The sequence below is a fragment of the Schistocerca nitens genome, chromosome 9, assembly GCF_023898315.1.
Source record: "Schistocerca nitens isolate TAMUIC-IGC-003100 chromosome 9, iqSchNite1.1, whole genome shotgun sequence".
Lineage (NCBI taxonomy): Eukaryota > Metazoa > Arthropoda > Insecta > Orthoptera > Acrididae > Schistocerca > Schistocerca nitens.
In genome coordinates, this window is record NC_064622.1 from 260175004 (window position 1) to 260193636 (window position 18633).

Here is an 18633-nt window from a genome sequence, read left to right on the forward strand (position 1 = left end):
ATGCACCCAGACCCGTTCGCCTCTTTTACAAGTCATCTTCAGTGGGTGTCCTGAAATATTACATGATTTGTCCATTTTTACACATAGGTTTTGGTTTCACATCTAGGTTATTGTTTAAAAAACAGTTCCTTAACGTTTTTTTATGAAATGATAGGGTATTTATTGGGTCAGATACATGGATGACATCTTTTGTTTAATAGATGAACCTCAGGCAAAAATTGACCAGTTGCATACAGATATAAACACAATACACAGAAAGATAAGATTCACAATGGAAAAAGAACAGAACAACTAAATAAACTTTTTAGATATAACATTAAACAGTCAGCACTCAGATACATGCTTCGTTGACTCAACACAGTACCACTCACCACAGAAAATTACCAGAAAGAACTAGACATCATCACACAAATAGCAACAAACAATGGGTACAATAGGGATCTAGTCACCAAATTAAACCAAAGTTATGGCAGTTACAGCGATGTATACAGTGAACTGAAAGTGAACTGTAAGATAAAAAGCAGTTTGCTTAGATGCAATCAATTAGAAGTTACCTGTAAATACCTTTCCATTTCATAAAAAAACCGTTAAGGAACTGTTTTTAAATCTATAAACTAGATGTGAAACCATAACCTATGTGTAAAAATGGACAAATCATGTAATATTTCAGGACACCCACTGAAGATGCCTTGTAAAAAAGGCGAAACGCGTCTGTGTGCATAAATAAAAAAAAAATTTCGATGTGCAGCATGTAAAAAGTGCATTTTCTTTGAAAACAACTGCAACTCTATCAATCAATGTCATGACGAATAACAGTCTGCATAAGGGCCAGATTTGGACAGATAGGTTATTGGCTTGCTCAATTTGTCAAGTTCTTTTTCTTGAATTAAATGGTCCAATTTTTCTGAATCTGTTATCGTCTGTTCGTCTGTACATGCACATCTAGCGATTTCCGATGCAATCGTATAACTTATTAGTGGTGCGTAGTTCTTATTTGCGTGAGAGAGTATTTTAAAATACAGCCCGGTGGAATGATGTCTTTACTCGAATACAGAAATTTACGGAGTCACATGGCTCCTACTTTCAAGGCGACCACCACTAACAGAACATCTTTTGGTTTGTACACAAGTACTGGGTTGTTCTCAGCTTCAAAATGATATCGAAAGCGCGATGTAAACTCTTTTGCTTATGTAGGTAAGCAACATCCTCCTTTGCGTGCCACCAGCGGGCACGTTCCGTTCCTATGGCACCGATTTAACTGCGATGCGAGTGACCGCGCACTCAGTCGTTTACGACTGATAACTGAAGGATGGCGTTCCAAGGACGTGTCAGTTATGTGGGACATTAAAGTTATATGCATTAGGCAAGACTGAATATCATTCTTTTATACCAACGTACATGCTCGAGAACCGTGTCGCCCAGATTTGATAAAAGACGGCCCTGGAATTTGGTCGGCTACTTCTTGCTACAGAATTCACGAAGAAAGTGAGACTACTGAGCCGTGGCCATCGGCCCTCAGTGGCCATATTTGGTGACCGCTTTGTGTGTAGACTGTGTGAACACTTGTTTGAAGCTATCTGTTGTGCTGCATGGTTTCTTATGTTTTTTGTTATAAGTTTGAGCTAAACCCGACTTCATTCACAGAATTTACCAGTTCCAATTTGGCTTACATTGCTATAGGTTTCTGTCTGTTTACATCGCAGTAATTCCTATCTACCTGGTTGAGACTGGTTTGTAATTTATTACTTGTGCTCGACTTCTGTTATTTATTTTACTGCTTGCTGCTTTAGCTATAGCCTTGTGTGCGTTATTGTTTGAAGTGTATTTATACATTCTGCTGCGGGTAGGCCTTGCGCCTACCTGGCGACAACCAACATTACACTCAAGAGAAGGGGTCACATAACTCATAAGGGTCAGCCTTCCCGCAGACGGACGCAAGTGGATCATGATCTGCCCGCCACCAAGCAGCATCCACCGATAGAAGTCGCTGACCCCACGGACCTTTCCTTCCCCGTGGGCCACATGACTTAAAGTATCTTGGCGCCCGGGCTGTATTTAGGCGTTGGAGCTGTATTTAGGCGTTGGAGCTGTATTTAGGCGTTCTCTCTGATTGGGCTTCCTGGCTCAGGTGCCGAATGCAATCGCATTCCTTCGATCAGAAACTTACTTTGGAGCCGCAGATATAGCGACGCCGTGTTTCCACTCACTGATCAGTTAGTGAAATAGTAAGATTTCTTCTCTTTGCTTCTACCCTGGACCTGAATTTTAATCCTCATACTGGAGCTTTGAACCGTGTCTACCCTTCTAGGACTTCAACTCGTACCGAGTCTAAATACATCAACATTTTAACCTCGTACTGTCCCGTGGGAACTTGAAATCTGGCCAACTGGGTGCTGTGTGTTCACTAGTTAGTGATATGTTCTAGCTTTGACTCTTTTTCTTGCTTAAGGCCTTCAGACGATACCGATGTTTATTCGTTCAGGCTTTCGGCCTCCCTATGAATAATGCTGTCATTTGATTACTCAAGAAAAGATTTCCTTCCCTTACGGTTTATTCCGTTTTCAAGCAGAAAGTGACTTTCTAAAATAATTAATTCTTACATTGTACTTAACATAAGTCGGATAAGAAGGATTCTTTCTCATTATTTAAAACAAGTCTACGTTAATATTTCTTATCCGCGAAAGCAGGCAGACACAATACATTCTTTTACAGAAATAGATTGAATCATTCGCACCCAACTTAAAGAGATCAAGTAATATTTCTCTTATACTTATATTTCACCTTATTTTATAATTACCCATCGGTTGTTTTGATTTTCCTTCGGAATATGTTTCTCTCTGTTTTTGTACGGCCTGAATCTGTACGGCGATTCCTTAAATTTATTTGCGGCCAAAGCTCTGCGTAATGTTACGATATTAAACCACAAATTAAAATTTCTCAATTCGCTAATATTTAATCCTTTTGCTTGTTTTTTTACTTCCATTTGGAATTTTTATATTTCACGTGTTTATAAGAAAAAGGAACATAGTTTTTTACAACTTGTTAAATATAGTATTGTCCGGATGACGTGTCATTTTTTTTGTGCCATGCAACATTTCCGCTCCAGATACTCGCTTGCTAATATGCAGCACAAGTCATTTCTTTTGAGTTAGGTCCCTGACAGATTTCGAAGTGGAGCGTAGTAACACTGCTGCAGTAGACTGATTGTCTTCTACCACTCACTTGATGGGTTTCAGGGAAATCTGGCTTAATGTGAGGGTGAGTCCAGGGTGAACTGTTCGTTATTGATGCGAATAATATCGTTTGTTCTGTTTTAAAGTGACATACAAGAGTTATAGAATATCTCCCATAGTGTGTTATAATGCACTGCATGTATTCAAAAATATTGCAAAATTTATGGTATTGGGGTAAATCAAGCTTTTTTCAAATATATATGCTACAATGCATGAAAAGCTTTTTTTCATGTGTTGAGTCTAGTAACTGCTTTGACTAGTGTGCTAATATCCAGTCCCAGCGCATAAGATCAGACTCAACCCGAATTCCAGTGGCAGTTTAGGGATATTTTAGGAGTATTTGATATAAGGGATCCGTGTTGTCTGTTGGTTCATTACAGAGTAATAATTCCATTATGATTTATTCGGTTTGTCAACCCTTTCCCCTTGGTTCTATGAGAATGGAGGAAAGAATGAAGGGAAGAGTGTAGTAGCCAGTAATATTCAGTCCCCAAAACGTACAACACAATACACGGTCAAAACTTTACAGCCCAGAGTCGTTACTCCACTCTTACATTGGAATCAGTGATACCCACCCGAGGTGCATATCGAACAACTTTTCCCAATAAACGTATCCACACTACTGCGTACGACTGATAACGTACAGCTAACACTGCCAGAAAAAAAAACCATTCCGAACAGTACTCAATACAGTGTTGAGGGTTCAAATGGTTCAAATGGCTCTGAGCAGTATGGAACTTAACATCTGAGGTCGTCAGTAATGTTGAGGGGGAACAGTAGTAAGTTGACATTACTGTCGTCAACAGCAAGTGCTGTTTGTGTATGGAACATGTTTATTTTCAAGCAAGGCACACATCACATAATGTCGACATTTGGACAATTGTGCAGATATTTTCAGAGTAGTACAGGTCCAAATTTCAACGGAGGCAAGAAATCAGAAGAAATGCAGTTATTCTGTGACAGGTTACCGGAGACCACTGGTTTCTTAGATCAAAATACATGTACGAGAGCTGTTCGGAAAGTAGCGAACGATCTATCACAAAATGGAAACCACTTTGCAAATCCGATGAAGCTTTGCACAGATGTGTTAGGCAGTGTCTCTGTTATGCCCATAGATAGCGTCTCGTTGCTCTTCTCAGTTCTGAGCGCACAGTGAGCGCGTAAAGATGCCTAGAAAATAGTGTCTCCCGTGAAGTATGTGGGCATGCTGAGAGATTTCGCCTGATTTGCTGCAGCCCCACCTAAAGTAACTGTCACTCATTTTCTTCTTCATGACAGTCCTCAGCCGCAGCCTGAAGATGCTATGAGGACGCTCCTGCAGCATTTTCGGTGGGAAGTGTTTGATTAGCTCTTCTGATTTTCTTCTCTGCTTAAAGGAACGTCTGGCAATGAAGACAACATTTTGACGCAGACAACAAGCTGCAGTCCAGCGTAGAAAATTGTCGGAAACCACAGGAGGTCAACTTCTTTGACGAGGGTATTGAGAAGTTGGCACAACAGTACGACAGATATCTAAGCCGGAGCGGTGACTATATGTGCCTGGAAGATGTAGCTAACTGTTGCAAATTAAACAGTGGGGCACGTCATGAGGATCCTCGGCATCGACACTCATTAATTCAGCTCTTGGACTGGTTTGCCCTGCTGCGAAATATTGCTGCCCAGCGTGGATAAATAATACCTTCACAAGATTTGTTGACACAAAACTCAACCATGTTACGCGTCTTATAGTAGCTGTAATCAGACCTACACCAACTTTATGACTACCGATACTTAGCCACATACCACCTCCATCTCTTCGGTGGGAAAGTGCACTCGTGCGGGAGTACAAAAAATACATGTAAAGCCTCATCTCCTTGTTCACGCTGACCATCAGTAAAAGAAAGCTTCGGTCTCACCACCCACGTCTGGAAACTGCAGGGATGTTAGTTGACAACGGCTTTAATCTTCATAACTGCCGGTAGTTCTTACTACGACAAAACAGTTTAAGATGCCGTACATATCGACCAAGCAACCTGGCTTTGAGTTGCCGCGCAAGATTTGGTCGATTTTTAACCGAATAGGAACCAACGCTGACAGTTCTACCGGTTCTCCACACAACTGGAAGAAAATAACTTCTCCAAGTTGAGACTGTTGCTCAGGAAAGCAGACTGCTCGCCATGTAGTTCAAGAATGCTTTGTGGGAGCTTTCCTTGGCGATGCAACAGAGCTCCTGCTGATGACGAAGGAATCAATACACTACACTCGTGACCTGGATATTACTTTGTATTTTGAGATAATTGTAAATTGTAATTTTCAGTGAAATAGGCATTTGCTAACCTATACAAATAAAACGTTTGTTCAAAATCTTATACCTCTCTAAACGTTCCTCACCGATCGCTTTGAAATATTGACTCGACGTTGCATTCCAATACGCGCCTGTTTCTATTTACTTACTGGAGCGCCATATGGCATATATATCATTCCCGGCGGTGTGTAAATGCAAATATGTATTTGAATGAAACGTTATGTCAAAATTTCAACGGAATCAATGGAAAACATTCGGAAGTCTAAGATAATAAATAAACGAACATGAGATTTTTCGCAACAATATATTATATACTATATATATTATATACTTATTTATATACCATATGGCGCTCGAGCATGCACGTAAAAACACGCACCTCATGGAATTAACGGAGATTTAAGATTTTGAACATACGAACATTTACAAGTATATAGAAAATAAATGTAAATGCTCATTTGTTCAATATCGTAAATATCAAAACATTTTTCACTTATTGCTTTTAAATTTTGACACAATGTTGCATTTAGAATATGTGAAAGTCTTTATATAACTATTTTTGATATATATAATATATAAATACATATTTAATATATGAAGGGAAGTTGTTAGTACCAAACGTCTCGAAAAGCTCTTGATAGATTTACTTCAAATTTTTACACAGTAGCCTATTAGGACGAACGCAAGCTATGTATTTTTAATACGCATAATACATATAAAATATGTAATAATGAAACATTGTCAGCAAACAGGAACGTTGTATTAAGGCTTATCGGCTTATGATTGCTACCACAGACTCTGAATTTGAAATAACAGTATACAAAGGCTCGAGGTCAGAGGGAGGAGGAAAAGGGAGATGGAACGAGGGGTGGGAGGAAATGGACACAGAAAGAGAAAAGGAGAAGATGGCCAGAGAGAGGTGTCACGAGGAATTGGAGGGGGGGGGGGGAAGGGGCAAGAGGAGATGACGGGCAAAGAGAGGGGGCGGACATGGATGGAGAGAGACGGAGGAGGAGACGGACGGACTGGAGGGATGAGATTAGGACGTATATCTGGTTCTCTCAGCACGAGTTCTCATACATATTTCTCTTTTCTTTCTTTTCTTTTTAATCAGACTGAGCCACAGCTACGTGTCACCAGGAAGAACTAGCAAATAAATCAAGTGTGAAGGCTACGTACAATCATTTAAAAAAATTGGCACTTTTAGTTTGAAACAGGACAAGTACAGATCGGGTAAAATGAAATTGCCTAGAAAATATTCGGTGCACCTGAAGATAGGCAATCCACTTTACGTGCTTTGCGCCAGTTGCAGATTTTGTAAATTGGGTTGCATGTCGTAAGGGACATGGAACGTTTTCTTGGCCCGTTTCATCTTGCCCACTCTGTATTATGATTGAGAAAATAGTTTTTTGGCAGTAATACGCTATGGCAGGGGTCTCCAAACTACGGCCCGCGAGGGCCGGCAAACCGGCCCGCGTTAGCTGGCCGGACATTGTAGGTGGTACCTACACTGCCAACAATTGAGTTCCGAGGACTATCGCGACCAATACACCACGACATTGGCTCTGCTCCTCGCTGCAAGACTACATAACTAAACTTATTGTTGCACCGCTTGAAATAACAATGCGTTGACATACTCTACCTCTGTTACGTCTTGCATTAATAGTGTTGCCAACAATGATTTTGAGATTTCGATAACTTTGCAGGACGCTTTCGTGAAGAATGTGCAGTGACATACTTTTTTGTCGGTGAAATTCGCCAGAATAAAATACGCCACAATTTCGGTCAGGTACGTCCACCAATCAAAATTACTTACTTACTCACTGGTCATACCCGACTCGAGAGTCCATTACCAATCAAAATTATGTAATTGAATAAAAATCGTAGTTCGTTTCAGTGCTAGCTATTCCCACAATCTTAGATTTTTGCGATTTCATCTTTCCTTTAGCCTTACATTACGGTGATCATAGGGTGCTGGGTGCTTTAATCCCACTAGGCAGATCTACATCTACATCTACATTTATACCCCGCAAGCCACGCAACGGTGTGTGGCGGAGGGCACTTTACGTGCCACTGTCATTACCTCCCTTTTCTGTTCCAGCCGCGTATGGTTCGCGGGAAGAACGACTGTCTGAAAGCCTCCGTGCGCGCTCGAATCTCTCTAATTTTACACTCGTGATCTCCTCGGGAGGTATAAGTAGGGGGAAGCAATATATTCGATACCTCATCCAGAAACGCACCCTCTCGAAACCTGGCGAGCAAGCTACACCGCGATGCAGAGCGCCTCTCTTGCAGAGTTTGCCACTTGAGTTTGCTAAACATCTCCGTAACGCTATCACGGTTACCAAATAACCCTGTGACGAAACGCGCCGCTCTTCTTTGGATCTTCTCTATCTCCTCCGTCAACCCGATCTGGTACGGATCCCACACTGTTGAGCAATACTCAAGTATAGGTCGAACGAGTGTTTTGTAAGTCACCTCCTTTGTTGATGGACTACATTTTCTAAGGACTCTCCCAATGAATCTCAACCTGGTACCCGCCTTACCAACATTTAATTTTATATGATCATTCCACTTCAAATCGTTCCGCACGCATACTCCCAGATATTTTACAGAAGTAACTGCTACCAGTGTTTGTTCCGGTATCATATAAAGATACAATAAAGAATCCTTCTCTCTATGTATTCGCAATACATTACATTTGTCTATGTTAAGGGTCAGTTGCCACTCCCTGCACCAAGTGCCTATCCGCTGCAGATCTTCTAATTTTCTAATGCTGCAACTTCTCTGTATATTACAGCATCATCCGCCAAAAGCCGCATGGAACTTCCGACACTATCTACTAGGTCATTTATATATATTGTGAAAAGCAATGGTCCCATAACACTCCCCTGTGGCACGCCAGAGGTTACTTTAACGTCTTTAGACGTCTCTCCATTGATAACATCATGCTGTGTTCTGTTTGCTAAAAACTCTTCAATCCAGCCACACAGCTGGTCTGATATTCCGTAGGCTCTTACTTTATCAGGCGACAGTGCGGAACTGTATCGAACGCCTTCCGGAAGTCAAGAAAAATAGCATCTACCTGGGAGCCTGTATCTAATATTTTCTGGGTCTCATGAACAAATAAAGCGAGTTGGGTCTCACACGATCACTGTTTCCGGAATCCATGTTGATTCCTACAGAGTAGACTCTGGGTTTCCAAAAACGACATGATACTCGAGCAAAAAACATGTTCTAAAATTCTACAACAGATCGACGTCAGAGATATAGGTCTACAGTTTTGCGCATCTGCTCGACGACCCTTCTTGAAGACTGGGACTACCTGTGCTCTTTTCCAATCATTTGGAACCTTCCGTTCCTCTAGAGACTTGCGGTACACGGCTGTCAGAAGGGGGGCAAGTTCTTTCTCGTACTCTGTGTAGAAACGAATTGGTATCCCGTCAGGTCCAGTGGACTTTCCTCTGTTGAGTGATTCCAGTTGCATTTCTATTCCTTGGACACTTATTTCGATGTCAGCCATTTTTTCGTTTGTGCGAGGATTTAGAGAAGGAACTGCAGTGCGGTCTTCCTCTGTGAAACAGCTTTGGAAAAAGGTGTTTAGTATTTCAGCTTTACGCGTGTCATCCTCTGTTTCAATGCCATCTTCATCCCGGAGTGTCTGGATATGCTGTTTCGAGCCACTTACTGATTTAACGTAAGACCAGAACTTCCTAGGATTTTCTGTTAAGTCGGTACATAGAATTTTACTTTAGAATTCACTGAACGCTTCACGCATAGCCCTCCTTACGCTAACTTTGACATCGTTTAGGTTCTGTTTGTCTGAGAGGTTTTGGCTGCGTTTAAACTTGGAGTGAAGCTCTCTTTGTTTTCGCAGTAGCTTCCTAGCTTTGTTGTTGAACCACGGTGGGTTTTTCCCGTCGCTCACAGTTTTACTCGGCACGTACCTGTCTAAAACGCATCTTGGCCCTTATGACCCCCTGGAGGAGTCAATGTGGTCCGCGGGCTAAAAAGTTTGGAGACCGCTGCGCTATGCTGTGCATATCTGTATCATTTGCTACAGTAAGTTTCTATCTTGAGTGTTTGCAGTCGCAGACTACTTGCGCTCGCCGCCTGCTGTTGCCACACTGCCAGTGTCGCCGCCTGGCCTGTTAGGCTGCACTGCGCTGCGCCGCGCCGCGCCGCTTACCCGTGTCGTGGGCGGCGACGCTGTCGACGACGTCGCTGAGCCGGCGGATCTGTCGGCGGCGCACGTTGTGGCCCGCGCTGCAGACGGCCAGCGAGCTGAGCGCGTAGTCCGCCTCCAGGCCCGCCTCGTGGTTATGCAGCATGTCTGCCGCAACACACACAGACTTGCATCACTGCTACCATTCCTCGTACTGGCTCCTCTGATACACACATACGCACTCTTTTTCTGGTTTTGCACTACCATAACGTGCCTGACGAATAGTTACTGGTGACAGCTATATTACTCGAGTAGAGGTTGAGAATACTTCTTCAGTTGTAAGGCTCTTATTATTTATCAGGTTGATAACTTTGTGCTGCGACCCCAAACGCAGTGATGGACGAGTACTGGACGTGGTCTACCACCGAGCAGTGCAGAGCAGAGTACGGCGTCCTTTAGTCGTCCATCACGGCGCCCCGGATCACAGCTCAAAGTTATCGACCTGTTGATGGACGTGTAAGAATCTGAAACGTGATTTAAGCACTCATAGATAAAAAGAACCTTAAAGCTGAACCGGTATTTTCAACCTCTACTATAATGCACAGTTGCGCATGTTTCTCCAGACATAACTGTTCAAAATGGTTCAAATAGTTCTGAGCACTATGGGACTCAACATCTGAGGTCATGTCCCCTAGAACTTAGAACTACACTACTGGCCATTAAAATTGCTACACCAAGAAGAAATGCAGATGATAAGCGCGTATTCATTCGACAAATATATTATACTAGAACTGACATGTGATTACATTTTCACGCATTTTGGATGCATAGATCCTGCGAAATCAGTACCCAGAACAACCACCTCTGGCCGTAATAACGGCCTTAATACGCCTGGGCATTGAGTCAAACAGAGCTTGGATGGCGTGTACAGGTACAGCTGCCCATGCAGCTTCAACACAGTTCATCAAGAGTAGTGACTGGCGTATTGTGACGAACCAGTTGCTCGGCCACCATTGACCAGACGTTTTCAATTGGTCAGAGATCTGGAGAATGTGCTGGCCAGGGCAGCAGCCGAACATTTTCTGTGTCCAGAAAGGCCCGTACAGGACCTGCAACATGCGGTAGAGCATTATACTGCTGAAATGTAGGGTTTCGCAGGGATAGAGTGAGAGGTAGAGCCACGGGTCGTAACACATCTGAAATGTAACGTCCACTGTACGGAGTGCCGAACAAGAGGTGACCGAGACGTGTAACCAATGGTACCTCATACCATCACCCCGGGTGATACGTCAGTATGGCGTTGACGAATACACGCTTCCAATGTCGCCAAACACGGATGCGACCGTCATGATGCTGTAAACATAACCTGGATTCTTCCGAAAAGATGACGTTTTGCCATTCGTGCACCCAGGTTCGTCGTTGAGTACACCATCGCAGGCGCTCCTGTCTGTGATGCAGAGTCAAGGGTAACCGCAGCCGTGATCTCCAAGCTGATAGTCCATGCTGCTGAAAACGTCGTTGAACTGTTCGTGCAGATGGTTGTTGTCTTGCAAACGTCCCCATCTATTTACTCAGGGATCGAGACGTGGCTGCACGATCCGTTACAGCCATGCGGATAAGATGTCTGTCATCTCGACTGCTAGTGATAAGAGGCCGTTGGGATCCAACACGGCGTTCCGTATTACCCTCCTGAACCCGCCGATTCCATATTCTGCTAATAGTCATTGGATCTCGACCAATGCGAGCAGCAGTATGGCGATACGATAAACCGCAATCGCGATAGGCTACAATCCGACCTTTATCAAAGTCGGAAACGTGATGGTACGCATTTCTCCTCACTACACGAGGCATTACAACAACGTTTCACCAGGCAACGCCGGTCAACTGCTGTTTGTGTACGAAAAATCGGTTGGAAACTTTCCTCATGTCAGCACGTTGTAGGTGTCGCCACCGGCGCCAATCTTGTGTGAATGCTCTGAAAAGCTAATCATTTGCATATCACTGCATCTTCTTCCTGTCGGTTAAACTTCGCGTCTGTAGCATGTCATCTTCGTGGTGTAGCAATTTTAATGGCCAGTAGTGTACTTAAACCTAACTAATCTAATGACATCACACACATCCATGCCCGAGGCAGGATTCGATCCTGCGACCGTAGCGGTGGCGCGGTTCCAGACCTGAAGCGCCTAGAACCGCTCGACCACAACGGCCGGCGGACTGTTCATTCTAGTTGAACTAATGTGTTGCGAAGGAAGGCATGTCCTTGTGAACACACTCACTGATGCAAGATCCTGTAGCGGATTGTGCGGATTCGTAATAAGTTAGACAAAGTGAAGTACCCAGAAAGTCGGGAGGAAATGGGATGAAACTTCAGGGAAGAGAGGGTATTCGATGTTATTTCAGTCATTACAAAATCGAGTAAAACTAACAAAGAACTTCGCAGTATGAGTCCACTAGCCTATATGATGCTGCACACTCTGATCTCGATCCATGCTCTGATTTGGTTGGAGAGGGCCTCAAACTCATTGTAACTGGTCCTCTATATTCTGGACACTAGTATTGCGACTAAGTTCACGACCGAGCGGGTCCCACACATGTTACATCGGGGGCAGATATGCGGAATTTGATGGCCACGGGAGTGTCTCAAAAGCACGCAGACAGTTCATAGAAACTAGTGTAATGTGCCGATGAGGGAGAAGTGTCACCTTTCCAGTGTTTCGGAAAAGCACAACGGTGTTAATTCTCCCGTCATGGTTGGGGAAGCCATCGGGTATTACTTCAGGCCATGGAAATGTGATTCCACTACCGTACTTCAGGGACATCCTGCGGCCTCGTGCATTACCCCTGAAGCGACAGTATTGTGGTACCAGTTTCAGTGTTCATCCACATTAATCAGGTGTCTCAATTGAGCCGTCTGCATGACGTTGAGGTACTCCCATGGCCAGCATGATCCCCAGATCCGCACCTGATGGAGCTTGTGGGGGACCTTTTGGTGCGTCAGCTCCATTCCAGTGCCCCAGTATCCTGGCTATTAAGAGCCACATACTAAGAGCCATTTACAACTCTTATGGGCCGTCTTGCCTCAGGAGAAGATACAAGAGCTTTTTGACATCTTTCTCAACTGAATAGGTGTATGCATTCGTGCCAGAGGCGATGCTACATTATACTGATAACTGGACACTACAGTTGTGCTCTATCAAAATTGCTGCTCAGTAGTAGTATTGGTTCAGTACATAAATGACATCGAAAATGGTAGTATTACCCTAGTATTGGTAACATTGGTAGGGAAAAACGTGAATGAATGTGTGAAACATAAACCGGGAACCGACCTTTCTCCTTATTTGTTTGTTTTGCACAAAATTAAAACCACACATCATTCAGCATTTTCCATTATGTATTTTATATCCCTGCATAATATAAACTGCGTCTTATAAGTAATAAAAAATTGTCGATTGCGCAACTTCTGCGCTTTTATGCAACCATTTTTCATGCACAAACTATTGCTTTTATTTTTTACTCAGTAAAACGTTTATCATGATGAAAGGCAAGAGTTCCCTATTATTTCTGATAAATGCAAAGGTTTTTATGAATAACAGAAACATGTGTTATATAAGTTAGAGGAAGTACTGAAGCGATGTTCCCTAATTTTTCTTTCGAAATTTTTTTCATTTTACCTTTTTGTTGAAGAAATTGCGTTTTCTGGTTCTATAAGATAAGTCTGAATTGTTTTCTCTATTTTTATCACAACATACCTCTATTTCACGTGACAAATCAACAAATTTAGATTAAAATCTGCCGCGCGGGATTAGCCGAGCGGTCTCATGCGCTGCAGTCAAGGACTGTGCATCTGGTCCCGGCGGAGGTTCGAGTCCTCCATCGGGCATGGGTGTGTGTGTTTGTCCTTAGGACAATTTAGGTCAAGTAGTGTGTAAGCTTAGGGACTCATGACCTTAGCAGTTAAATCCCATAAGATTTCACACACATTTGAACATTTGATTAAAATCTCAATTACGCATTAACAATTTCAATTTTGCTATTAATACTGTTTACTTTTAAGGAACAGACAGAAGGATAACTATGCAGGAAAAAAATATTCAGTAGGTTACATGGTCCTTTATATGTGCTCCTTCAGTTTCTGGAGGGTTTACTGCTTCTGGTGTTTAGGGGAACCTAGTAAGATACTGATCGCATACGTCCAGAAAGCAATCGTTTTGAGGTAAGGCTCGATAGTTGTTCAACACACCCAATGTGCAGGTAACGCCGGTATGACTTAAATTTGTGGTAAACTCTTATGGGACAAACTGCTTAGGTCATCGGTCCCTAATCTTACACACTACTTAACCTAACGTTAACTTACTCTATGGAAAACACACACACCCAACCCCTAGGGAGGACTCGAACCTCCGGCGGGGGGGGGGGGGGGGGGGGGGGAGCCGCGCGGACCATGACAAAACGCCTGAGACCGCGCGGCTGGAAGCTGCTAGAAAATCTACTGTAATCTACATTTACTTATGATAGTTTTACAACTGTAGTGGGCACATACTATCAGGTTCGTTATTAATCTGACTGCTTTCTGTAATCACTGAAATACCATCAGATGGCTTCCTCATAGCATGAAGTATCATTTCGTTTTCTATTCGCTTTCTCACTGCTTTAGTTTTTTATGAATGGGAAAATATAGCTCAGAGAGGTCCCGGCAGCGCACCAGTGACTTAATAACGACACCAATCATCACGGTACTGTTCACTGTACTAACGTCTTGTGTACAGTCCCTTTAATAGATTCATTGAATTTCCCTGTAATCCCCCCAGCAAATTTAAATCTTTCTTTCGCGTTCCCTAGTCGAATCGGCCTTTTGTGTCGTGGCTTTCTTTCTCTGGGAATGTATTTTTTTGTGACGTCGCAGGTTTATTTCCCAGAAGTGAGACGCGGTAAGGAAGTTTGTTAGCAGAATAGAAATGCAAGTGAGGCAGCGAATACTCACTGACGATGTCGTGGCCGTAGAAGTTCCTGGCGTCCTTGCAGAGCGCCGTCAGCGCCAGACAGTAGCGGGCCAGCGTGCGGGGGGACACAGGCGCCTCGTGGTGCCTGCAACACAACGTCACATCTTGACTGCCATACCCCTCTGTACACTGGATCTGCCGACGAGGTGTCCGAGCTGCTAATTGTTCAGAACAACCGTCTTCATGTACAAAACGACAAAAACGTTTAGATTTCACATTCACAGGAAGTAAAGCTGAAACGTCCCCTTAGAAAAATTATACATGACTGTGCTTAAACTGACACACAATATTTTTTTAGCGCAACGCAATCTGACTTTCAATAATCCCTACAAAAGAATGGCCCTGACTAACATTAACCTATACCTTTCACAAATCACTTACCTCAAAAAAATCTTCGTTACTCGAACTACTGCAATACAGCGAGCGCCACTACTGCCAGCTAAATAAAAGATTCAAACTACTGAAGGCACTAACTACTGATAGGCACAGTTAGCAAAAGAAAGATTTTGATAGAGAACAAACAATGTATTTGCCTTAATATTGTTCAAAAGTCATATTATATATATCAGTTCATGACATCCAGTCTTACAAATGTCAAAATTCCGCCATCTCCCTCCCCACATCCATCACTGCTGGCGGCTCACCTCCAACTGCGCAACGCTACGCGCTGTTAACATCCAGCTGCCCAACACTACAATAGCCAACAACAATGCAAACCAGCCACTTACTGCACACAGCACAGCCAGTGATTTTCATACGGAGCGCTACGTGGCGTTACCAATAAAAAAACCTAAACAGCCTACTTACAAAGCGAGTATAACTCGTCAGACAACTCACTGCAGTTGGCAGCAGTGGGGACTTATTGCCACTACAGTTGGCAGCAGTGGGGACTTATTGCTCGAGACGCAAAGCGTTGGAAGGATCTGGATGTACTACTGCAACGATGAATTATCGTTTTACACTGTACAAGTTAAGGCTTCCTATTATGTCCAATTAGAAGATAGCTGAAAAGTAATACATCTTCAAGGGTTCGACGAAAGTGTGTAAACACCGAGAGAATTCAGTTTTGAATATACGAGGATCATTCAGTAACTGAGAATTCTTCCAGGTTGTATGGGCGTGGTCCATGGAACTCCTCAATCCTGACGTTTCATCCAAAGCTACGTTGGACGTCTTCGGAGATGCTCCTGGTTGTGCTGAGTCTTGCCGACTGACGAGTCGGACGTAGAACAGCGGCCTAAATACCATGGAAAGTGGGCGTGGTCTGGATTTCACGTGATATTAGAGATAAACCTTGTCAAAGATAAATTTTTTTAACTATCGATCATAGTACGTCAAAGATAAAAACTTCTCATCGAATCTGTAGCGCCACAGTCCATTTATCACTGAGTTTCATGCCTTATTCTTTTCTGTTAATATTATCCCCATGTTTATATATTTCGATGGTTTCTCTATATAGCCGTGGATAATAGTTCGTCATAGTACATAAAACTTCAGTCTCCGAAAATTTCACTACGTGATCACTTGATTGAAGAGCATGTTCCGCCACGGCTGATTTGTCTGTTTTCCCTAGTCGGCAAAGACTTTTATGTTCCTTCAATCGTGTATTCACACTTCTCTTTGTAGTTCCAACGTAGACCTTGCCACACCTACACACAACTTGCAGACAGAGGGGGACGTTTACCCTTAACGGAACGAAGTGCTTGCCCTATTTCCTTAGTTGATCTGAAAATCGGTCGAACGTCATGTTTCCTTAGAATCTTGCCGATTTGATCCGCTACTTTTTTGATGAACGGTAGAGAAACCGTGTTCTTCCATGGCTGTGTCCTATCGTCAGGGATTGAAGAGTTCCATGGACCGCGGCCATACAACGCAGAAGAATTCTCAGCAGCTGAAACATCCGGTCGTGAAAGCCTTCATTGTATGATCATTCAGTAAGTAATGCAACACTTTTTTTCTCGGCCAGTTTCGTTTAAAAGTGTGGAATTTGTTGTGGAACATCATGAAATATTCCCGCTTCAGCCTTTATAGTTTAATGAAGTTTCGATAGGTGGCGGCGCTATACGTAGCTCTTTAAAGTCAGTACCGCCATTAGACTGTTGTTTATTTACAGTGTTACATTTACACTTATACAATTACGAATTCGGCTTCAAAGTGTTTCAAGTGTTATACATTGCCTAAGATGGCATACCGACGTATGCCATCTTAGGCATACTGTCGTATGGCATCTTAGGCAATGTATAACACTTAAAACACTTGAGAATAGCATTTTGAAGCCGAAATCATGATTGTGTAAGTACAGATGGAACACTGTAAATAAACAACAGTCTAATGGTGGTACTGACTTTAAAGAAATATATTGTGACTGTGGCCCCGTATTATGAAAGAAATATTAAATGGCTATACGTAGCCTTCAAGTGGTGTCTGTAACATAGAGCTGTTACTAAGTTTCTTTTAGCGGAAAACCAGAACATCTCACTCAGATATTCATATGCGCTTGCAGAATATCTACGGAGACCTGTCACTGAACAAAAGCACGGTGAGTCGTTGGGAGACGCATCTGTCATCGCATGAAGGTCACGCAAATCTCTCCTATAACCCGCGTGACGGCCGGGCGCAAACAGTTGTGCAATGTTGGAAGGTGCGGGCACTCCCATTCGAGGTGTTCGTCGCCGCAGAATTGCAGACGAACTTCTCCTTTCCTATGACAACGCAAGACCTCACACAAGTCTGCGCATCGAGAGGATCTCATAAAATTTCATTGTACTGTTCTTCCTCATCAATCCGACAGCCCGGATCTCGCGGCTCAATGAAAAATGCTCTCTAGTGGAAGCTGTAGGTGTATGATGAGGAGGTTATTGATGCAGCAGAACATTGGCTCCGACGGACCGATAGAGTTGTATCATGCCGGCATAAAGACACTCCCAGTAAGGTGGCGTATCGCTATTCCATTGAACAGCGATTATGTCGAAAATAGGGTTTTGTAGCCAAAAGAATGAGAAATAGTATGGTTTATTGGAATCCTGAATAACACCAACCTACTTTCAGAAGAAAAATGTATGGCGTTATTTACTGAACACATCCCTCGTAAATGCAGATGCTAGCCAAGCCTGGAGTTTGCGGTATTGTAAGAGGGCGTGCTGAAAAGCAATGCTTTCGAATTTTTTGTTTAAATAAAAAATACATTTATTTACACTCTACATCTTCAGTCTTCATTTCTACGTATGCGCAGGTCTCTGCCGCTAGAGGGCTTCGAATTGTAGCGTGTAACATGGCGGTGTGTAACGTAACTATCTCGGCGCGCGAGAAACAGCGCCGGCCGCGGTGGTCTCGCGGTTCTAGGCGCGCAGTCCGGAACCGTGCGACTGCTACGGTCGCAGGTTCGAATCCTGCCTCGGGCATGGATGTGTGTGATGTCCTTAGGTTAGTTAGGTTTAAGTAGTTCTAAGTTCTAGAGGACTAATGACCACAGCAGTTGAGTCCCATAGTGCTCAGAGCCATTTTTTGAGAAACAGCGTGCTGTAATCGAGTTTTCGATTTCGTAGAGTTCGTTCACATATAAGGGCTGCGTCATCTGCAACAGTTCGATACCTTGGATTCAACTATCATCAGTCATCCTTCGTGCTGCCCAGTCTTAGCCCCCATTCAGTTTTGTGTGTTTCCAAACTTAAAGAACACCTTATTTTTGAGACTTTAAGTAATATTTCTCTGATTTACGTAAATATTGTATTTCACATTGTTTTATAGCTGATCATTGCCTCTTATGATCTGTTATGCTGACATGTGTTAATAGATGTATTAATTAAATGTTTATTCATGCTTGATGTATTTTTGGTTTTCTTTGGAACGTGTATGAACTGAAATGTTTGTGTGCCCGCCCTCGTAGTATCTGGATTCGTATTGTTTTTATTGCGTTTATTTTGAGACAGAGTCTCTACGTCATGTCATAGT

At 43.0% G+C, this 18633-nt stretch overlaps 1 protein-coding gene across 1 annotated transcript in view; it reads right to left on the reverse strand.

The window, feature by feature from the left end:
- LOC126203667 (uncharacterized protein CG3556-like) overlaps positions 1-18633 on the reverse strand; it is a 122107-nt gene that overhangs the window by 85129 nt on the left and 18345 nt on the right. Inside the window, exons 2-3 of the mRNA XM_049938032.1 lie at positions 14664-14767; positions 9707-9850 (exon numbers count right to left, since the gene is read on the reverse strand). Of these exons, the coding sequence (XP_049793989.1) occupies positions 9707-9850; positions 14664-14767 (248 nt within the window). The remainder of the gene's footprint in view (positions 1-9706; positions 9851-14663; positions 14768-18633) is intronic.